This window comes from Trachemys scripta, chromosome 2 (assembly GCF_013100865.1).
Source record: "Trachemys scripta elegans isolate TJP31775 chromosome 2, CAS_Tse_1.0, whole genome shotgun sequence".
Lineage (NCBI taxonomy): Eukaryota > Metazoa > Chordata > Testudines > Emydidae > Trachemys > Trachemys scripta.
In genome coordinates, this window is record NC_048299.1 from 282644494 (window position 1) to 282668169 (window position 23676).

General features: G+C 47.1%; 1 protein-coding gene across 1 annotated transcript in view; it reads left to right on the forward strand.

The window, feature by feature from the left end:
- The window catches only part of FAM83H (family with sequence similarity 83 member H), a 55320-nt gene extending 35428 nt beyond the window's left edge, over positions 1-19892 (forward strand). The window contains exons 2-5 of the mRNA XM_034763814.1: positions 9689-10152; positions 11822-11986; positions 12574-12698; positions 13884-19892. Coding sequence (XP_034619705.1) covers positions 9703-10152; positions 11822-11986; positions 12574-12698; positions 13884-16539 — 3396 coding nt within the window. The 5' untranslated portion in view covers positions 9689-9702 and the 3' untranslated portion in view covers positions 16540-19892. The remainder of the gene's footprint in view (positions 1-9688; positions 10153-11821; positions 11987-12573; positions 12699-13883) is intronic.
- Positions 19893-23676: the final 3784 nt, after the last annotated feature.

The following is a 23676-nucleotide window of genomic DNA, read 5'->3' on the forward strand; positions in this document are numbered from 1 at the left end:
ATACAACAATTTTTTGATCCTATGGAGGTTTACATAGATGACATTTTCATCGGGGAGGGGGGTGGAGTAGGGGATCCAAAACAATAGAAGAGTATGACCAGAGGCTCCACACATCTTTGTCTAGAGCTGATGGGCTGAACAAAAATGTAAATTCTGTGCAACAGAAATAACAAACCTGGGAGAGAAGTTAACACAGCAAGGTTGAGGCCATCAACAACATGCCTGCCCCAGTAGACAAGGAAGAAATACAGAGATTCCTCAGAATCCTGAACTATGTATGGAAATTTGTGCCTACTTTAGCTGCCTGAACCAGCAACCTGAGCTGTATTATGCAAAGTTGTCCAATGAACATGGGATGCAAATCTTAATATAGCGAAACTGAAGGAATTAGAGCAGAGGTGGGCAAACTTTTTGGCCTGAGGGCCACATCTGGATATGGGAATTGTATGGCAGGGAATGAATGCTCACAAAATTGGGGGTTGGGGTGTGGGCTCCGGCTGGGGGTGCGGGCTCTGGGGTGGGGCCAGAAATGAGGAGTTCAGGATGCAGGAGGGGGCTCCGGGCTGCGGTGAGGGTTGGGGTGTGGGGTGGGATGAGGGCTCTGGCTGGGGGGTGCGGGCTCTGGGGTGGGCTGGGGATGAGGGCTTTGGGGTGTACGAGAGTGCTCTGGGCTGGGACCGAGGGATTTGGAGGGCAGGAGGGGATCAGGGCTGCGGGAGGAGGTCAGGGGTGCAGGCTCTGGGCAGCGCTTACCTCAAGCAGCTCCTGGAAGCAGCGGCACGTCCCCCCCTCTGGCTCCTATGCGGAGGTGCAGCCAGGCAGCTCTGCGCGCTGCCCTGTCCGCAGGCGCTGCCCCTGCAGCTCCCATTGTCTGTGGTTCCCGGCCAATGGGAGCTGTGGGGCGGGGGGGGGAGGGGAGGAGGGTGCTTGGGGCGGGGGCAGCATGCGGAGCCCTGTAGCTGCCCCTGCGCGTAGGAGCTGGACGGAGGACATGCTGCTGCTTCTGGGAGCTGCATGGAGCCATGGCATGCATGGAGTGGGACAAGCCCCTGACCACATTCCCTGGAGGGAGCTCAAGGGCCAAATTAAAAGGTCTGATGGGCTGGACGCGCCCCATGAGCCGTAGTTTGCCCATCCTTGAATTAGAGGACCCAGTTCTGAGGTACCATGACAGTAAGCACAAAACTAAGCTGTCCCGAGATGTTGCCAAGGAAGATATTGGCACATGACAGTATGGTCACAATTGGAGACCAGTGATTTATGCACCATGGAGATTAACAAAAACTGAGTGTTAATATGCTCAAATAGAGAAGGAAGCTTTGGCCTTAGTCCATGGGTATAAAAAGTTTAACATATTTATTTATGGGAGGTCTGTGTTATGTGAAACAAACCATAGTCCACTTATTGCCAGTGCTAAAAGGGGTCAGGCAACCCCCCACCCCTGCCCCAGAATACACAGATTATTTTTTCAGCTACAAATGTATGATTTGTAAATTGAATACAAACCTGGGAGAAATTTGATGGTTGCAGACACATTCTATAGAGCATTTGACAAAAGTGCAATGGAACAAAGTCCAGATTTTGTACATGTCATTCTGATTTAAAAAAAACCTGTCCAAGTGTAACACCAACAGACCCCGGTCATCAGTGGGCAGGGTTGGGCTGGGATCTCTGGTGCTTAGTGCATGAGCCTCTACAGCATGAGCTAAAAACCAACTGGCTCTTAGCTAGGGTGGAGAGCAGACTCATTTTCTCTCTCTAAGTGGTCTTGGTGCCACTCGATGGGACAGAACACCACACCCAGGAGGTGTGTGTTAAAATCAGGCTCTTTCTGCCATCCCCTTCCAACAGCTCAGGAATCTTTTCCAGGCTTCCTTGACTGTTCCTGCTGTTGCTGGAGGTGGCCTGCTGTGCCCCCAGCCATCAGGCCCGGCAGACAGGCCCAGCTTGTCAGCATGGAAAACAGCAGCTTAACTGAAAGTCACTTCAGCACCAGCCAGTCCCAGTGCTGACTCCCTTGCTGACACACCCGCTTTCTGACTCCCTTGCTGACACACCTGCTTTCTGTCGGCCTCAGGGACGCATTCCTGCTTGCAGCTTCCCCCAGGATCTCCAGCATCACACCCTGCATTCAGCCTCCACCAACCCTACAGGACAGAGCAGTCATCCTGCATTAATAACAGCTGAGGCCAGCAGTACAGTATCCAGTGTACATGCAGCAAGAGGGGACACTCTCCTATTGCATAGACATACAGTGAAGGACAGCGCCATTCTACAGATTATTTGTACTCCAGAGGTCCCAGTCAAGGCCCCAGTATGCTGTGTGCGGCACAGAGTAAAGACCATCCCCTGTCCTAGAGACAAGATTGACAGAAATAGACCAAGTAATAGCCAGGCAACACTTATACAATATGTCACAAGTAGAGAGTTAGTTCTATCTCCCCTCGCAAACCAATGCCCCATCGCTGACAACCGGCCCCAGCCAACTTGACACACTACTTGCTGCTCTAAGGGCAGGTCTACACTACCCGCCTGAATCGGCGGGTAGAAATCGATCTCTCGGGAATCGAATTATCGCGTCTCGTTGGGACGCGACAGTCGATTACCCGAATTGACGCTTCTACTCCAGCAGTGGAAGTAGGAGTAAGCGCCGTCGACAGGGGAGCCGCAAAGGTCGCTTTGCCGCCGTCCTCACAGCGGGGTAAGTCGGCTCCGTTACGTCGAATTCAGCTACGCTATTCACGTAGCTGAATTTGCATATCTTAAATCGACACCATCCTCCCCCCCTGCCCCCCTGTAGTGAGGACATAGCCTCAGTCAGACTGGAAGAAACGCAGAGCAAGATACCCTCCTCACACACACAAACCTGACAGTAAAACACTCCAGAGACCCATTAGATAACATGCATACCTGAGCCATTTGTGACAAAGTGAAGATGATGCTCCCATGATGGATGGCTCTGTGGATGAGGGGAAAGCAGTGGATGTGTTATTCCTTGACTTTAGGAAAACTTTTGATATGGTATCCCACAGTATTCTTGCTAACAAGTTAAAGAAGTATGGTCTGGATGAATGGACTATAAGGTGGATAGAAAGCTGGCTAGATCGTCGGGCTCAGTGATTAGTGATCAATGGCTCTATGTCTAGTTGGCAGCTGGTATCAAGCAGAGTGCCCCAAGGGTTGGTCCTGCGGCCGGTTTTGTTCAATATTTTCATTAATGATCTGGAGGATGGTGTGGACTGCACCCTCAGCAAGTTTGCAGATGACACTGAACTGGGAGGAGTGGTAGATACGCTGGAGGGTAGGGATAGGATACAGGGAACCTAGACAAATTAGAGGATTGGGCCAAAAGAAATCTGATGAGGTTCAACAAGAACAAGTACAGAGTCCTGCACTTAGGATGGAAGAATCCCATGCACTGCTACAGACTAGGGACCGAATGGCTAGGCAGCAGTTCTGCAGAAAAGGACCTAGGGGTTACGATGGATGAGAAGCTGGATATGAGTTAACTGTGTGTGTCCTTCTTGCCAAGAAGGCTAATGGCATTTTGGGCTGTATAAGATGGGGCACTGCCAGCAGATCGAGGGACGTGATCATTCCCCTCTATTCAACATTGGTGAGGCCTCATCTGGAGTACTGTGTCCAGTTTTGGGCCCCACACTACAAGAAGGATGGGAAAAATTGTAAAGAGTCCAGCGGAGGGCAACAAAAATGATTAGGGGGCTGGAGCACAACTTATGAGGAGAGGCTGAGGGAACTGGGATTGTTTAGTCTGCAGAAGAGAAGAATGAGGAGGGATTTGATAGCTGCTTTCAAGTACCTGAAAGGGGGTTCCAAAGAGGGTTCCATGTTCTCAGTGGTACCAGATGGCAGAACAAGGAGCAATGGTCTCAAGATGCAGTGGGGGAGGTTTATGTTGGATATTAGAAAAAACTTTTTCACTAGGAAGGTGGTGAAGCACTGGAATGGGTTACCTAGGGAGGTGGTGGAATCTCCTTTCTTAGAGGTTTTTAAGGTCAGGCTTGACAAAGCCCTGGCTGGGATGATTTAGTTGGGGATTAGTCCTGCTATGAGTAGGGGGTTGGACTAGATGACCTCCTGAGGTCCCTTCCAACCCTGATATTCTATGACATGACAGTGACATCTGGATGACACAACCGTATTAAAAACGAGTAAACTGATAAATTGAAAAAAATTGTAAATGGGGAATTATCAGCCACGAGGATTTGTTTCTAGAGGGGGTCTTGCAGGAATCTGTTCCGTGCCCAATGCTATTCAGTATCAATGATTTAGAGCAGGGGTGGGCAAACTACAGCCCATCAGACCTTTTAATCTGGCCCTTGAGCTCCTGCCGGGGAGCAGGGTTGGGGGCTTGCCCCGCTCTGCGCATGCTGTGGCAACACATGGCTCCTGGAAGAAGTAGCATGTCCCCCCCTCCGGCTCCTACATTGCTGGCAGGGCCGGCTCCAGGCACCAGCCCAGCAAGCAGGTGCTTGGGGCGGCCAACGGAGAGGGGCGGCATGTCCAGCTCTTCGGTGGCGGGTCCCTCACTCCCTCTCAGAGCGAAGGACCAGCCGCTGAATTGCCGCCGAAGACTGAAGCAGCAGCAGTAGAGCTGATCGCGATCACGGCTTTTTTTTTTTGTTTTTTGTTTTTTTGCTGCTTGGGGCGGCAAAAACCCTGGAGCCGGCCCTGATTGCTGGTAAAATTTACAGATGACAAAAATTAGTGAAGTGATAAATATGGATGGGTGTGGGTGAGTTGCACAGAGCTACCTGCATCACTTGGTAAGTTGGGCTCATTTGAGCATGCATTTAATACAGTCAAATGCAAAGTCATAAGTCTAGGAACAAAGAATGTAGGTCACACAAGACAGGGACTATATCCTGGAATGCAGCAACATTGAATAGGATTTAGTGTCATAACAGATAACAAAATGAACATGAGTGTACAGTGGAATGCTGTAGCTAAGTGAGTGAAACAAGCCTTGGATGTATAAGGAGGGAAATATCAAGGGGAGTTGAGAAGTGATGTTGCCTCTGTAGATGGCATTAGTGAGAACATTTATGGAATACTGTGTTCAGTTCTGATGTCAACACTTCAAAAGAGATGTTGAAAAATAGAGAGGGTTCAGAAAAGAGGCACAAGAACAATATGAGGTCTGGAGGACATCTCCTATACTGAGACACTGAAGAAGCTCACTATTAGTTTATCCAAGAGAAGGCTAAGAGTTGACTTGATCATTGTCTAACAAGTGCCTTCAGGATGAAGAAATTTCTTTTAGTAGAGAGCTCTTTAATTTTGCAGAAAAAGGCAGAAAGAAATCCAATAGTTGGCACCTAAAGCCAGACAAATTCAGACTAGAAATAAGAGGCAGATTTTTAAGTGTTACCAATTTTGCCCATTACTTTGGGGTATGTTCATTTATTAGGGTTACTCTTCGGGGGGGCGTGGGGTGTTTGTACTGCTTGTGTCACTTGTGTTCTCATACGGAGCTCTACTTCTCCCTGCTGCAAGTTCCCTCCCAATGGAGCTATCCTGCAGGACCTAGGCTCCCCAGGCTGGGTTCTTCCAGCCCCAGAATCAGACGAACACCCACACACACACACATTAACAGAGCGCTTCTGAGAGCACCGGGTTAATCAGCACTCCCAATCTGACCCCTTATATGTCCCTGGACTCAGTAGGCCGGGTTGAGCAGCATTTCCAAGCTATCACCCTCATCTGCCATGGGCACCGCACCGGAATAGAGCGTGCCTGAGCAGGCTGGGTCAAGCAGCACTTTCAGTCTGCCACTCTCATCTATCCCAGGTTCAGCACGTCACTATCCCCACTTTCACATTACAATTGTTCAGGCAGTAGCCCACTTGATGAGCAAACCCCACAGGATTTTTGGGCACTGCAGGGATCTTTAGCTTCGGTACGAGGAGCGTTGCTGCAGACCAAATGAGGAAGCCAAAAAACACGCACAAGGCGGGGGAGAGAGAGAGAGAAGCAACTAGCTTAACCATGGAAGTTATTTATTGCCAGGTAATAACCATAGGGGAGCCAAACAAACAACAGTGATAATATTAAATCTAACTTAAATTTGATTATAAAAGTCAGGTTTAGAAAACTATAACTGATCACACAAGTCAGGGTCAGAAGGCTATACCGAGAGAGAGAGAGATGGGTTCTCACCACTCCGTGAAGCTTGAATCGATCGGGGGTTCCAGGTGGTGGTGATAGCTGAGGGTCCGGAGTGCTGGAGACAGGCAGAGCCCCCAGCACAATCAGTCAGGAGAAGATGAAGTGCCAATGGAACTAGGGTGACCAGATCATCCAGGTCAAATAGCGGGATGCGGGGGTGGGGGGAGGGGCAGAGGGAAAAAAAAAACAGCGGCAGAGCAAAAAAAAACAACACCCCCTGCCCCCAACCATTCCTCTTCCCTCCGCAAGTGCTGGAGGGAGGCCTGGGAGACGCAGGGGGAGCGCGGGGCCGTGGTGAGTGAGTCCGGCCTGGCCCCAAGCACAGGCAGGACTTGGGCGGTACCTGGAGGGAGAGTAGGAGGGCAGCCCACAGGGCCGGTGGCGGCTGTTCTCCCCACCTGGGCAGCAGGACTTGGGAGCAGCAGCTGCTGCAGCTCCCACTGCTGCGGGGGGAGGAAGCGGCCAAGCACGTGGTGCTTGGCAGCTGTGGCTCTGGCGCCCGCGAACCCCCCGAGCCCGGGCCTGCTGTGGCGACCCAGCGCGCACGCTGCGCGCGCCCAGCCCCTGGCCAGTCGCGTCTGGGCTGGCTGCCCAGCTGGTGCAATCCCACGGGCGGCCCCAGAGTGGGGGCAGCAGGTCCCAGCCCTCCTGTCCCGCTCGGGTCCCGCAGGGGAACAAACAGGGCTGCCGATGCCGCCGCCCACGGGATTGCACCAGCTGGGCAGCCAGCCCAGATGCAACTGGCCAGGGGCTGGGTGCGTGCAGCATGCACGCTGGGTCCCCACAGCAGGCCCGGGCTCGGGGGGTTCGGGCCCGGGCACCAGAGCCATAGCCGCCGAGCGCCACGTGCTTGGCCGCTTCCTCCCGCAGCGGCAGTGGGAGCTGCAGCAGCAGCTGCTCCCGACTCCTGCTGCCCAGGTGGGGAGAACCCCCCTACTCTCCCTCCAGGTACCGCCCCGCCCGAGTCCTGCATGCGCTCGGGGCCAGGCCGGACTCACACTCACCCCGGCCCCGCGATCCCCTGCGTCTCCCGGCCTCCCTCCAGTGCTTGTGGAGGGAGGAGGAATGGTATGCTTGGGGAAGAGGCAGGGATTTGGGGAGGGAGCCAATGGGGCAGTGAGGGAGTGGGCATGGGGGCAGGGATTTGCGGAGGGATCCAATGGGGGAAGGGTGGGCGGAGTCGGGGCAGGGGGGCGGGGGCGCGGAGCCTTTGCTTGTTTGTCCAGTGTCCCGACCTAACATTGGGGGTAATTAACCATCAGAACAATTTACCAAAGGCTGTGGGTAATTCTCCATCACCTGGAATCTGTAAATCTAGACTGGATCTTTCTAGAAGAGTTGCTCTACCCCAGCCAGGAGTTATTTGGCTTGACGCAGGAATCCCTGGGTGAAGTTCTCTGGCCTTTATTAAGCTGAAGTTCAGTCTAGATGATCAGAATAGTTTTTTCTGCCCTCCCCCAAAGTCTGTCTAGGACATATAACATTCTAGCCACTCTCATCCAGCCATTGACATCTGCACACGTGACAGTAAGAGGACATCCCCAGCATACACAAAACACAAGAGAGACACCCAGCACTGGATTAGGCAATCGTGAGGCCTAGAAACACCACGACAGAGTTCCCTGTGGCTTCATCCCTGCAGCACTATAGCCCCACTCTTATGGTCATAAGGGTCCCCTCACCTTTCCCAGATTGGCAAGAGCTATACTCTGGGTCCCCAATCTCCTCTCCCTCCAGGAGCAGCAGATCTGAAACACCCCACCCCACCCCACCCTTTATGAGCAGCATGGGATCCCTCTCCCTTAGGAGAAAGGGAGGGCAGCCAAAACTCCCACAGTACTTACCTCAGCTACAAGGGTGTCTCTGATTGGGTGGGTGGCCCAGGCCCTTTTTACTCTTCTCTTATTACAGAGCGTTCTCTACTGGCCATTGACAGGGCCCTTGGAACAGTGGGGCTGGGAGTTAATGCACCAGTGAGAATCATGGGCTAGTTCCACCCTCTCAGAGTCAGGTTCCAGATGCTCTGCAGCACACATAGGCATGTCACTAGTTTAGTTGCTTTTTAGTTACATTTCGAAGCTTTTTGTCCCAACCCAAAGCACAAGCAAGACCACACACACACACACACAACACCGCTCTCTCAGACTCAAAGATACAGCTATACCATATACAAGGCAGACAGCAAGACAACATTCCATACACCCACATACTAAGAGACAGAGATAATGCACACACACACCACTACACACCAAACTAGTCTATACTATGATTAAGATAGCTGCCCCGTACCATAAAGATAAACAAGGGACTTAAATTTAGGATCTTCTAACCATCAGCAGAAATTGTGACCCAGACAGACAAAAGTGTGTGTGAATTACACAGACTCCAACATCAAGTAAAGTCCTAATGTAACTCACAACATCAACAAACCACCACCTCCCTACAGTTAGGCTAGAGCAGAGAAGGCAAAGCAGGCCTGCAAAAAAAGGAAACCTGATGTCAATTTCAGGAGCACAGGAGGAAAAAAAAAAAAACACAACAGGGAAAATTACTAAAGAGAACCTAAGCTAATGGACAACTAACCAGTGAGGAAGGTAGGAAAAAAGCTTCCAACAACCATAATCCAAGACTCTGCCCTGAGGTCTGGCTTTATTCTTAAATAAAAGTTTCAGAAGAAGAGTAAATAAAGTGTGAAGGCTGGGTACTAACCTGAGCTTTCCCACCTCCCATCAGATGGGAGAGAAGAGACCATACCTTTCTCTTTAGTAGCCCTTCCTAGCTACTAGAATGTACCCAAGTCCTTCTTGCCAGCTACTCCTACCCGCAGAGGCAGGATGTCTTGTTTCTAGCTTCCTGTAGGCTCCTAATCATGGGCCCTGGTGGCTATTGTTCCCAGTTTTAAAGGATCCACGAACTTGAACAGGTGCACAAGGATGTATGTGTGTACCCTTTCATCCAGTGCAGTTTCACAAAACAATTAATTTAAAAGAGAGACTGATAGTGTGTTTCACTGACATCCAGCTAATACCCAGACAAATTATACTTTCTTTAACAAAAAGTCTAGACTGTTAAAAAAAAAAATCTAACTTTAGAAAGCCTGAAAATGAACAGCTAAGGAATCCTGCTTTATAATCCCTTATCACTCACCGTCATACCTTCCCAATTTACACCATCCTCCTCCCAACCATAATTTTGAACAAATATATGCTAATGTGTCAAAGTAACACATTAGTAGGTGACCATACAATCCCATTTCCTTGCCAAGAGATCAGTTTCCAAGCCACTATAACACTGATATATGCTACCTCACATAATGCAAAAAAAGCTGTATATACGGTAATTACTACCCAGTGCACCTGACATCTGTTCACTGTCTCTCACTGTTTTACCATGCATGATCCCTACACATACCCATTTGGGAGGAGGAAGGTGTCAATGGAGATGAGGGTGATGGTTAATATTGGCTATTAGCTCCCTGCTCTTTATTCCTTTCCTACAGCTCCCCTGCCCCTCATGGCTCGCCGGTCCCAGAGCTCCTCACAGGGGGACAACCCCCTGGACCCTAACTACTTGCCACCCCATTACAAGGAGTATTACCGGCTGGCTCTGGATGTGCTAGCTGAGGAGGGGCAAGAGAATTATCATCGTTTTCTGGATGAAGAAGGAGCCCCTGACTTTCTCTGCAGCACAGAGGTAGAGCACATCACTCAGCATCTCCAGAAGCCCCAGTATGCCAACCAGGAGAGCAGCTGCACAGATGCCATGCATGGCAGTGACATAGACGGATCCTCTGGGACTTATTGGCCTATGAATTCTGACCTTGCTGTCCCTGAGCTTGATCTGGGCTGGCCAATGGTCTTTGGATTCAAGGGTACTGAGGTAACAACTCTGGTGCAGCCACCACCCCCAGACAATCCCAGCATCAAGGAAGAAGCCCGTAGGATGATCCGAGCTGCACAACAGGTAAGATTGAACAAAGGCCAGGAACCAACAGAGCTGAAGGAGATGGGGCAGGATGCAGCAGCTCTGCACTGATTCCCTCTTCTATTCCCTGTGCAAAATTACACTCAGGACCCCTTAGGCCACTCTGACAATTGAAAGGGGCTTTACCGGACTGGAAACAGCTGCCTGAGACTTCCCTCATACAGGGGCCTCCCTAGTTTGTGTAGAGCTGGTGTAAAGGCAATGCAGTGGCATTCCTCCCAGTCCCTGGCATGGGGAGGGAAAGGGAGGGTGTTGGATGCATGGCCAGCATTCACTATACTACAGTTATTCTCTGCTACCAAGAGGCCATAGGAAACTGCATAAGTTAGAGCAGCCCTGAGGCTATGCTACACCGGAGGTTACTCAGGACTCTGCATGGTCTCAGAACATGAGGAGCCCAAAGATGGCTTAAAGACACCTCCCCCGTTGCCAGCTTTAAAGTATATAGGCAATATCTACAGAATGGGGGAATTGTATCTTGGAATGTTGTAAATCCTGAATACGATTGAGGGGGTCACAGTGGAGGCTACTGAACATGAGCTCTCACTGAGACACTGTAGATGTATAAAACGGAGAGAGTGAATAGGTGTAGGGAAGTGACTTTTACATTGATGAGTCCAATACTGGAATCCTGCATCCAGGTTTAGTGGCGACATTTTAAAAAGGGTGTTGAAAAAGTGGAGAAGATATAAAGAAGAACCACAAAAATGATTCCAAGTCTGGAAAAAAAATCTTTACAGTGAGATAAAGGACTCAATCTGTTCAGCTTATCAAAAAGATGTTTAAGAGGTGACTTGATTATGATGTAGAAGTATCTTAATGGGGAGAAAAAAACAGCTATTAAAGGTCGCTTTAATTTAGCAAATTGGCTGCAAGCTGAAGATAAATTAAGATTAGAAATAAGGCACACATTTTTAATAGTGATGGTGGTTAGCCATTGGAACAAGTTACCAAGGGAAGTGTTGGGTTCTTCATCTCTCGATGGTTTCAAATCAAGACAGGATGCTTTGCTGGAAGATATGCTTATTCAACCCAAATTATCATGGACAATAGGGGGTAATGGTGAAATTCTCAGGCCTGTGTTATGCAGGAAATCAGACTAGGGATATGTCTACACTACAAGTACTACACGCTATGCTGCTGTAGCACAGACACTTACTACAGCGATATAAGGAGTTTTCCATCGCAGTAGTAAACCCACCCACCCCCTCAGGAGGGAGTAGCTAGGGCAATGGACGAATTCTTCCATCGACCTAGCTCATCTACAGTGGGGTTAGGTCAACCTAGCTGTCATGCAGGGCATGAATTTTTTCATAGCTTTGAGTGATGTAGCTAGGTCGACCTGAGTTGTAGGTGTAAATCAGGCCTAGATGACCTAATGATTCCTTCCGGCCTTAAAGTGTAAGACTTCTTACTCCAGGGACATGAAGTGAGTCCAGAAGGGGCAGGTGCCAGAGTGGGGCACAGAACAGGTCCAGCGGGGCAGGTGCTGTCAGGGTAGGAGGAAGAAATGCAGCAAGTACAGCAGAGGCAGATGCTGGGGTGGGAGGGAGTGTGCTGTAAGCAGCTGCAAGTGAATGCTCATATACAGGGATGACGCAGGCAGGCCTAAAATTTGACTGTCCTTATCTCACTCTCTCTCCCACAGGTGGTAGCTATAGTGATGGATGTTTTCACAGATGTGGATCTGCTGAGTGAGGTGCTGGATGCTGCTGCCCGCAGGGTCCCTGTGTATATCCTCCTGGATGAAATGAACTCCCAGCTCTTCCTAGACACAGCTGCTAAGTGCAAAGTCAACCTCAACTATGTGGAGGTGACCTGGGCGGGTTCACTGCTGGGATCCTATGGTCTGGTCCTGAGGAGCTGTGGGGGGGAGCTACAGGGCTGATGGATGTCAGGGGCCAGAGGAGAAAGAAGTTATCTCAGTAATGAGGGGGGAATAAAGGTGGGAGGCAGCCTGTGTAGTGTCATGATGAGACACTGTAGCTCAGGGGTGAGCAAAGTACAGCCCGCGGGCTGGATCTGGCCCATCAGGGCTTTGGATCTGTCCCGCAGGATTGTCACTCCCGTGGCGCCACGGGCCCCGCGCCGCTGCTGGAAGCAGACGGCACCATGTCCCTGTGGCCCTTGGGGGAGTGGGGGCAGAGGGCTCCGCGCACTGCCCTTGCCTCTAGGTACCACCCCCCCCGCAGCTCCCATTGGCCGGGAATGGGGAACCCTCGGGCCAAAAAGTTTGCCCACCTCTGCTGTAACTGAACAGAAAGGCAAATAGAGAAGCTAGTGCTGATGTTATGGGAGAGATGGGTATGAAGAAGTGAGCTAATGGGGGAATGAGGGGGGGAGTGCAAGAGCAGCTGCTGCCCTTGGAAGTCACTGCCTCATCTTTCCGCTGGTTTGCAGTTCCTGAGGGTCCGGACGGTTTCTGGCCCCACCTATTACTGCCGCACGGGGATGTCCTTCAAAGGGCATGTGAAAGAGAAGTTCCTGTTGGTGGACTGCATGGTGGTGCTAAGTGGCAACTACAGGTGAGGGGGTGCAGGGAGGGACTGCAGATTGGCATAGCCCTGTCTCTGTTAGGAAGAGTTGCTGGTGAGAGGGGGTACTCTAACGATGACAGTTACAACTAAACATCAGTGGCAAGGTTGTATCCCTTAAACTCAATATTGGCGCACAATGCACTATTATTCCAAGGGATAATATGTAATTCTGTAGCTAAGGAAACTACAGAAATCTAAAGCCAAGGTTGTTTCATATCCAGGACATAAAATGTCTGTACAAAGGTTAGTAACTGTTACAACTAATTTAAACACTCAAAATCACTGCAGACACCAGCATTGCTAGGGACATTAAGTCCAAATACCATCTGGCTGAAGCCACAACATAATCAGCCCGGACTTAGTCATGTCAGTGACTGTGTCCTGAGAAAACATAGTCAGGTTTTTAAAATATTGTTTTATTTCAGCCCAGCATCAAACCTAAGTGTGTCATAGAATAATTAAAGTTGCTAAAAAGATGGGTGGGTTATTAAAATCAGCATCTAGTTACAAGTATGGGAGTGACTATTGCATACTGTTAATATATGGAAGTTACTATGTCAATGCCTGTGTTATACTTCTGAGCTTAGATAGTATGCTGTTTTCATCAGATTGACCTAAGTGCTTTTGGTACTCAAGTGAGTGGCCCCATATTAAAAACCCAGATAAGGGAAATCATTACCTCATCGAGGCAGGGAGCATGCTGTGTGGATCTTGGTGGAGAGAGTGAGATAGTACTTGTGAAGAATGGGGTGCTCTTGCTTGCAGGGGAGTCCTTGTCTCAGCGCTGTACAGGTGGGTACTTTATTTACAAATAAAAAGTATGTATTAAAATAACTTTAAAATATTTAATTTAAAAAAATTCAGCACAGAACAGTCATATTAGCATATTTTACCATAACCCTCATCCTCCTTTCCCCCATCTCCTCTGTGGTTACCACTTGGTATGTTAGATCTCTCAGTTTAGAACGTGAGCCTATTAGTGCTGGAACTGACTAATGCCCAATAATCAATAAGTGTTAATCGGGGGAACTCTTGTGGGCAGTAGAAAGCTGCCAGAGTAGTACTTGGTGCTAGTAGAAGGCTAGACTCAGTGCATGGTGGATGTGAAGTGGTGCCACTGATTTGACACATCAGAAGCTAACTACATCTCATCTTTTCTGTATCTTGGTACAGTTTTATGTGGTCCTTTGAGAAGATTCATCGAAGCATCGCTCACATCTTCCAAGGGGAGCTGGTGTCCAGCTTTGATGAAGAATTCCGAATTCTCTTTGCACAGTCAGACCCTCTCATTCCTCCAGCCAATGTCTTGGTGAAGGCAGAGAACCCATTTACCATGGCCCCCTTTGGCAACAATATGCCCTTCTTTCCAAAGAAACCACACCTGCTGTTCCAGAGGGATGACAATGTCTTTCCACCCTTCATGGACAGAGTTGATCCAGACAGATACTTCTTGTCAGCCTTCAGACGGGATGAACTGATGCGCCATACTATGGAGGGGTCAGCAATGCGCATGTATTCTAAGAAGGCAGAAATGGAGAATTCTCAGATAGATCCTGTCAGAGGTTTATTCCGCTCCAAGCAGTTAGAGCTGGATTCCTTTAAGAGACACAGCTTTGCTGAAGGAACCTTTGAAAACTTTTCTTCTTCAAAGCAGTGTTCTAGGCAGATGTTCATGAACAATCTGGATGACTTTAAAATGCAATCCAGTCACTTTCAAAAGGACCAGTTCTACCAATATCAATTTGAACATCCCCATGCTTCCAGCAGGCCTCAGGGGTTCTTTGAGCGAATACGAGGTGGTAGGCCAGGATTCAATGAACTGGAGGACTATGCACAGGGCCCCAGATATCCTGAACTTGAATCCCACTTCCCACAGGAGGGTTTCCCCTTAAGGCTAGATTATGAGCCTTCAAATTCTTCTAGGGAAGTGAGGCATGGTTCTGACCAGGTGAACCCTGCAGGGAATGGCCCACTAGGGCTGATGTCACTAAGGAGGCAAAACATAGGGCAGAAATTCATGTGCCAGACATCCCCCACACAGAAGCAGAGCCTGGAACAACGACTGTTTTTACAAGACCAGGACCCAGATCAGGACAAGAAGACCCAGGAAAATAGAACAGGTTTGCGTAACTGGAGGATTTCTTCATACCTGAGTGGATACCAGTCTGAACCAGGAGACGAAGGCATCCCAATGCCCATGGAATCAGAGTCATATAATGATGTTTTGAGCCTTGGAGAGCCCCTCACAAAGTACCCCAGTGACCTGATCCCATCTTTCAAGTCTCCTATGTCATTTAATAATAAATCATTGGGAATTGAAAGTGCCAAAGAGTCAACAGGTACTGAGAGAGCAGGCGAGGAGACCTCCCTTATGAAACAGGATTCCTTTAGGTCCAGGATAAATCCTTTGATCCAGAGGAGCTCAAGGCTCAGATCTTCTTTGATTTTTAATGCCGCCAATTTAGATCAGCAGAATATGACAATGGAGAAGGTTCAGATGATCCAAAAGGAGCAAATGTCCAATGAGATTACAAAAGACAATGAAACTATAAAGGCAACCACCTCTTCTAAAGTAGCAGAACTTTTAGAGAAGTACAAAACTGTGGGCAAAGACATAGAGAGTGCTACAGTTAGTCACACCAAAGCTGTTTCCAGTTTTCTACAGGAAGAATCTCAGAATGCAGAGAAAAAATGTACCAAATCCGTGCAATACAAGATCCTGGAGAGTAGGGTGCTAGACTCAAAAGAATCCTTCAGTAGTTACAAGATGCACATGGAGTCTGAGAAACAGTTTGGTATGTCTCCTTCAGCCACCCAGCTCCTTGACACACTGAGTAAAGATCCTATAACAAATATTAGCAGCAAAATGGAAAAACTATCTTCTCGGTTCTATTCCACAGACAGCAAACCTGCTCTTCCAATGAAGGAGAACCTGATATTGGTAGGAAACACTCAGAAGCTTGCTCTGCCAGAGAACAGGGAGAAACTGACATTCAAAAGAGACACACAGGAACTAGCTGACACAGAATTCAAGAAACCGCAGGCTAGGATAAGCACCACATCGATTCCTGAAAGTTTATCCAAGAATCAAGGGTCTGACAGCTCTCTCAATAAATCCGAGGAAGAGGGTGCCAAACAGGAACAGAGTCCACTGGAATTTTTTAGGAAAGGGTCGCTAAGGTTGAAACAATTGCTGAATCCAAAGGGTGATAAGAAATCAGAGGAAGAAACCAATCTTGAGAGTGGAAAGTTTGACAAGCAGACCATGAGCCTTAAACGATCTTCCAAGGGGGATTATCAGGAAGTGATGGAGGAAGAGAAATCCCAAAGGATCACAACAGCACCTGCTCTCAAAAGCAACCAGCCATCTCAGACCAGGTTTGCTTCTTCCACGGCAAACATCCTATACAGCAGCAACCTCCGTGATGACACAAAGGTGATTCTGGAGCAAATTTCCGCCAACAGTCAGAAGAACAGAGCTGAGCTGGCCAAGCAACTACCATCCACAAGTAATCCTGATCTTACCAAGTCTACCAGCAGTTTGGAATATAAAGGTGAGAAGGAGAAAAGCTGCAACATTAGCAGGTCAGAAAGTTTTGGGAGCCATAAGAAGACTCTTCAGAGGCAACCATCAGAGGACAGAGATACCCTTCTGAAAAAGATGGAGAATATGCGAAAGGAGAAGCGGGTGTATAGTAGGTTTGAGGTCTTCTGCAAGAAGGATGAACAACCAATTCAGAATGATGAGGAATATGACACAGATGCCAAAGATAAGAAAATGGGGAAATTCATGCCCAAACTCCTGGGGACCTTCAAAACCAAAAAGTGACCTTAGAAATGCTGCCTAAATCCCAACTCCAGGGGTGGAATTACTGTCTGTCAATGGAGAGAGGGGAGGTTACGCTTCAGTGATGGACACTAGTAACATGCTGAATACTCCTTCATGTTGTTGAGTGGGCAGTTGTGCAATACTGGCCTCCTACAGCATGATTTCCTCATACAGTTAAATGGTGAAAGGCAATTTTACTGCAATAGGATCCAAATTATAAAAAAAATTAAATCAACAGATTGTTTAAAACAAAAATAAAGTGGAGTCTGTTTATCATCTGCACAGGGAAGCTCCTCAGCAGACAGAACAAGCTTGCTATTATTCGGGGAGGGGTGAAAACTATAATGCAAAGCTCTGCCCTGAGCCAGGGAAGTCCGTACTTCTCATTTACAAGAACAATACTGATTTTTGGATATTTCTCAGGTTGTGGTCCATTTTTTCCTCATATGTGGTACCAGGAGGATCTTTGACAGTTTCCAGGAGCAAGATCTTGCAGTAAATTCTTTGCCCTTACCTGTAGTTACGACCCTGTCCATTGGCACATGTCCAGCTTTTATACTTAGCATTGTATAACCTTATGGGTGTTTTTAAATATAGTTGGAAATATTATTGCTTTAGAGGGGGAGGCATGAGCAGGCAGATGGAAGGCAGCAGCAGAGGGAATTTGCGTGCCATGCTGGGATAAAGAGGTGTCTCTAGTTTAAATTAGCCAACCTAGTAGTGCACTGAATCAAGCCTGTACAATGCAGCCTTCGTCAAGCAGAATCTTCCTTGAGGGTATACCGCCAAGAAGAGGTGTTTTGTCTCAGGGAGGGATTTGTAGCAGAGGATAAGCCATTTCAAGTGTTAGCAGGTTCCCTCATTGTGATGACAGGAGAGGGAGGAGGGGTTCAGACAAAAGGAGGAAATAATTGAGCTTTACTGTAACTTATCTTTTCTTAAAGCTCAGCAATGTTTTTTTCTTACATAGATTTCTTTCAGGTGTTTGGTACCAGGCCTGGCCCAGACCAGTCTGTATGGTTCATACTGTGGTATTGGATTGTCTGGCAGGACAGTGAGTGGAGGGTGGGTGTCAAAAAGAAAGAAGAGGGTTGTACATAAGGTTTGCTGCCTTTGGTCTGTTGTTCTTCAGCCTGAGACTCTCTCTCTTAGGCAACACAGCAGCAGTGGCAATGGGTCTCAATGCTGGAAATTATATCTGACCGTATATTTTTATCTGTGTGCCTAGAGGTACAAATAAACACATTTGGTAAATTAAAAAATAAATGCATAAAAAGTCACAGCAAGCTCAAGTCCTCAGCTGGCAAGGCAGCATAGGAGAACATCTTATGGGCTGTGGGAAGAGAGAAATAACTCTTTTGAAAATAGGCAACAAGACTTTTGAGAATCAGGTCTGGCCACCTTCCCTTACTCCACATGACTGCCAGAAACTCAGTTCCCCATTACAACTATGGCTCCCTCCCAGCCTCAGAGGTTGGGCGTTTACCAACTGTAACTGTGGAAAGAGAACCAATTCTCTTATTGGAAGTGGCTGCCTTACTCCTTTGGACTGTGTTTCTAACAAGGGGAGGCAAAAGATATAAGGGCTGAGGCCTAACTCATGCATGTCAGCTGCTCCTTAGTTCCCGCAACAACAAGCAAGGTGGAAAGTCAAGCAAAACCAAAAAAGCCACATCTACAAGACAGTTATCAAATGATCCTAAAGGACTGGGCAGACCATCTCTTCCTCTCCTGTGTCCTACACTGAAGAGTCTTTTCCATCCCTATCTGAAGAATCTCTCCCAACTTTCCAGCCCAGCTCATGTTTCACCTGGTGCATATGTTGTGGGTAGGAAGTAAGTGCCCTTACTTTGAACTATCCTTCTGAGTTTTCCTGCTAACGCCAGTGAGATTGAGACACAGCTGATGCCCCTTCCATGATCACTAGGACTGCAAGTTTGTCACAGCAGGAAAAAAAAGTCATGTATTGTGCTTTTCCTATTTGTCCATGACTTTTTTTCTGTGTCCACAACTCATACTGAAGTGGCAGCTCATGCAATTCCTGTCCCATGGGGGTTTGGGCTTGGCTGTCTGCTCTGCACGAACTGGGTTACAAACCTGCTCAAATTTGACCTGCCAGACCCTCCATCATGACTGGGTGGGAGAAGGGCGAGGGAGAAAACGTAAATGAATGGCATTTTGCCTGGGTGGACTGGGCCACAGAACCGCTCAGGTTTGGCCTGCCAGACACTCTATCATGACAGAGCAGTCAGGCCAAACCTAAGCAGTGCTGCGAACCAATGTGCCTGGTTGCAATGCCAGGAGCAGGGCAATGGGCCCAGAACCGTGGGACACAGGAGCTGTTGCTGTAGGGTGAGCACAGGGTGCCAGGTCCAGTCCTGTGGGACAAAGGAGCCAGATGTGGGGTGATTGTGGGGTGGGCTCTCTCCGCAGTGGCTCCCACCAGCTTCCCTTCTACACTCAGCCAGGATTAGGATTGCAGTGCTGGGGTGGAGGGTACTGCTGCAGGTGGTTGGTGCCCCCTTGGTGAGGCAAAGAGGAGGGCATTTTTTTAAATAAAAAAAAACAGATTTATTTTTATTTTTGATAAAAAAAAAGTTGAAATAAAGCTGCAGCCCTAATGAACAACTACCAGGGCTGGAGCTGCAAGCTCACCAACCCTGCTACAGGTATGTGGATGACAGGTAGGGGAAGGGCCAGCAGTTGACAGTAGTTTCATTTGTGTCTTAAAGAATTAAAGTTTTCAAGATGCCTAGCTGTCATGCTAACAGCACTATATAAATTAATTAAATTTTCAGTGACAAATGGTGGTTATTTTATTGGTGGCTGGAAGCAGTGTCAAATGAAGCCCTGTGTGGCTGGATTTCCCAATTTTAAGAATGGGTTCTTCAGGAAGCTTCACAAGTGATGATTGAAATCTCCAGTGATCAAGAGTATATATTATTTCTAATTTGAACAGTTCAATTAGACATAAATATATTAGCAAAAGAAATGAGCAGAGAAATGGGGAGGAGCTGGCCAAATACACAATAAGGAGCCTAAAGGGCAGTTTTAAATTTACTCCATGTTGCAAATAATACTAGGAGGAAGATGGCACAAAAGTTCATACAGTAGAACAGAAGTCTTGTTCCTGTACAGAGCTCCATCTCTTTTCTTATTCAGTTTCTTGCTACTGTTATATATTAAGAGAATGCTATCTAAGCAGTTCTGTATATTGTGGTGCATAAAATAAACAAATTAATTTACTAAAACACTGTGTTGGAGTCAGATTTCACACACAGAATTGGTTAATGAAGCACAAGATGGTGAGCTGAATGCTGTAGGTGAGATGAGGGAGGCAAAGCCAGGCAGGCACTGAGCCGGAAGGTCACAGATTACCTGACCTGTAAATATTTTCCATTTGTACTTTCTTTCCCCAAATAAAAAGAGATTGTTAAAAAGAAAAGAGCCTCGGTGAAGTGTGACTAATACCAAGAGAAAAAAATAAAAACAGCATGACATATTCTACACCAGGGATCTCAAACTCAAATCACCACGAGGGCCACATGAGGACTGGTACATTGGCCCCAGGACCACATCACTGAAACCTTTTCATACAATGATACAAAAGTATAGTCAAAAATGAAAAAAAAATGAAGAGTAATATAGTATGCTATTAAAAGTCAATGTATTAAATTTTTAAAACTAATGCAAATAGTCAGTGCTAATTTTGACAGTCATTTCATTTTTGGCCACTTAGCTGGCAGTGTTTTGGATCAACCAGAGCATCAATATTAGGTTTGATATCCTGAGACGAAACCAATCTCAGTGTTGCTTGCAAATGTTCATCAGTGAGCCTTGACCTTAACACAGATTTGTTAATCTTCATGGAAGAGAAAAACTGTTCACATATATATGTACTTCCAAACATTGCCATTACCCTTGCGGAAGCAGAGAATAACATGGGAAATCTTTCTTGTCAAAGAAACCGTTAGAATACTGGAATTCCAACATTTTTATACTTCTGCTTCAAAATGCTATCACACTGAAGCTCCACTAACTCCATCTGCATTTCCTCTGCAACATTGTCAATGTCCACAGCAAATGATGTGGAAAAAAGTTGAAAATGTGGTTCTGTTACCTGGGGTTCTTTCAACCCAAAGCTCTTAGTAACTTTTTCTCAGTGCGCGGTGGTGTCAGGAAATAAATCAGGGGAGACACGGCCGTCTGACTGATAGATGGCTGGCACAAACAGGACAACACAAGAATGCTTTCACTTAAAGCTAAACTTTACTAAGGTTACATCTACACTACTCGCCGGATTGGCGGGTAGCGATCTATCTATTTGGGATCGATTTATCGCGTGTAGTGTAGACGCGATAAATCGATCCCCGATCGCTCTCCCGTCGACTGCTGAACTCAGCTCGGCGAGAGGCGGAAGCAAAGTCGACTGGGGACCCGCGGCAACTGACCCCACGCCGTGAGGGCGCGAGGTAAGTCAAACTAAGATATGTCAACTTCAGCTACGCTATTCTCATAGCTGAAGTTGCGTCTCTTAGGTCGATCCCCCTCCCATTGTAGACAGGCCTTAGTATCAAGCACTTACACATGTCTGCAACAGGTTAGTAAAATGCCCCCAACCCTTGATAATTACCGAAGCTGAGTGTGGCTCTCGGGTGGCACAGCGGCAGCCCATCTGCCGGTGGGGAACACAAGCTGCATCCTGAGGGAGAGACCAGTCCCACTACCTCAAACATTTTCCCTTTATTTATACATAGTAATACAATAACATGTCCCTTAAAGAAAACTTGTTAAGCAAACAGTTTCAATGGTCCAGCAAGAGGTTTCCTTCTGATTATTGATTAACCAGGTGTGGTATTTTCCCCGAGTTTGCAGCCTTGAGACTCTGTTAGACACATTCCTGAGCATATCCTGCTCTTCTAAAATACACCTCTACCCCGATATAACGCTGTCCTCGGGAGCCAAAAAAATCTTACTGCGTTATAGGTGAAACCGCTTTATATCGAACTTGCTTTGATCCGCCGGAGTGCGCAGCCCTCCCCCCCCCGAGCACTGCTTTACCACATTATATCCGAATTAGTGTTATATCAGGTCGCGTTATATCGGGGTAGAGGTGTACATGTATCAGCAACTTCAACACAATTCTTATCAGGAAGGACACGGGGTCAAGCTGCCCTTTCTGTGGCACCCCAAAACCCCTCCCCTCCTGCCTTGGTCAAGCTGAGGCTGCTGCATGGCCACTTTACAGCCTGCTGACTTGGCTGCTTTTAGCAATAAGCCATAGAGGTTTCAGGCACTTAACTAGTTTGCCAAAATCTCCCTGTACAATTCAAGTGCCTTGAAATCTTTAAACCACATGTCAAACTGTTTGTATAAGTTAGAAATGATATCTGCATATTCTTTCAAGGATTTGGGTTCAACTCTTCCTAAGGAATTCAGAGTCGAGAAATGGACCAAATTGCCAGCAGTCAGCTGTTTCCCCCACAAAGTAAGCTTAACTTTGAATGACTTAACACTGTCATACATCTGTGTTATCACCTGTTTTCTACCCTGAAGCTTCAAGTTCGGTGCATTCAGGTGATCAGTTACATCTGTTAGAAAAGCAAGGTTGCAGATAAAAGTGGAATCAGCAAGCTGTGGAACCTCCTTGTTTTTCATTTTCATGAAGGCATCAAAAAACATTTCCATGACTCAGCCATCTAACTTCAGTGTGATACAGAAGTTCCCCATATTCGCTGTCCATACTTGCTAGAAAAGAAGTGAACTGTCTGTGATTCAGCCCTTGTGCACGTATAAAATTAACGGTTTTAACAACTACATCCATAACTTCCTTCATTTGTAGACTTTTACAACACAGGGCTTCTTGGTGCAAAATACAATGTATACTGGTGAAGCTAATTCTTGGTATATTGAGGCTGTTCAGTTTGGTCTTCAATAATCCAACCACACCAACATTTTCAGAGCACATTGATGGCGCACTGTCCGTAGCCAAAGATACGCGTTTGTTCCATGGCAGCGCAGCTTTTTCAATGCACTCTTCTAGTCCTTGAAATATGTCACATCACGTTGTGGTACTCTTCAGTGGCACTAAGTCTAGCAATTCTTCAATTATATTCAAATTACAATCCACACCTCTAATGAACACTGCACACTGTGCAGTATCTGATGCATCTCTACTCTCAGCAAGAGCAATTGAAAATGCTTCGAAGTCTTTTGCCATTTGAATCAATTGTTTTTGCACATTATCTGCTAAATCCATTGTCCTGCAGGCAACTGTATTGGAAGACAAGCTTATGCCTTCAAAAACTTTCTTCCTATCAGGACATAAAATTTCGCTGGCCTTCACAAAACATTCTTTTATGAATAGGTCTTCTGTAAAAGGTTGCAATGATTTAGCTATCATTCGCTTATCACAAAACTTGCTCTTACTGAATCTTTGCTAGACTTGTTAATCTCCTAAAAGAAATTTCTTTGCTTGGCAAATGCTGCTTTAAGTTGCCGAACTTTTTCCTCTCGGATTTTTCCAGTGAATGCATCATATTTTTCATGGTGTATCATGTCATAGTGCTGACGCATGTTATACTCCTTGGGAACAGCACTGTTTGCTGACAAATAAGGCATTGAATTTTATCTTTTACCTCTGTGAAAAAATATAAATTCTCCCATTTGTCTTGGAAAACTCTTTTCTTCCATGAGTGTTCTTTTTTCGATGCACTTTGGAAATGTCAGAGTAGATTCAAACTAAGCTTTACTACCTGGAGGATGGGTGGTCACAAACTCAATCATATGAATTACTGGTGATTATTGTTATTGTTTGTTTTCACTAGCACCCACAATATGCTAGGCAACCTCCAAACACAGAAGGCGGCCCAGTCCATCTCCAAAGACCTTACAAGATGAAAGGCAAACAGCCAGATGAAGAATAGGGGAACGGGGCATAATATATAACCAAAGTAATCCAGGTGGCAATTGGCCTTATTAGGCAATATGTTATAATAGCCCCACAGAATAGAAATGCTGGGGCAGATCCTCAGCTGGTGTAAATTGCCATAGCTCCACTGACTTCCACTGATCTCTGACAATTGACACTAGCCCATGATGTGCCCACTTGTAGGCAGCGTTCATGTTTAGCCCTAA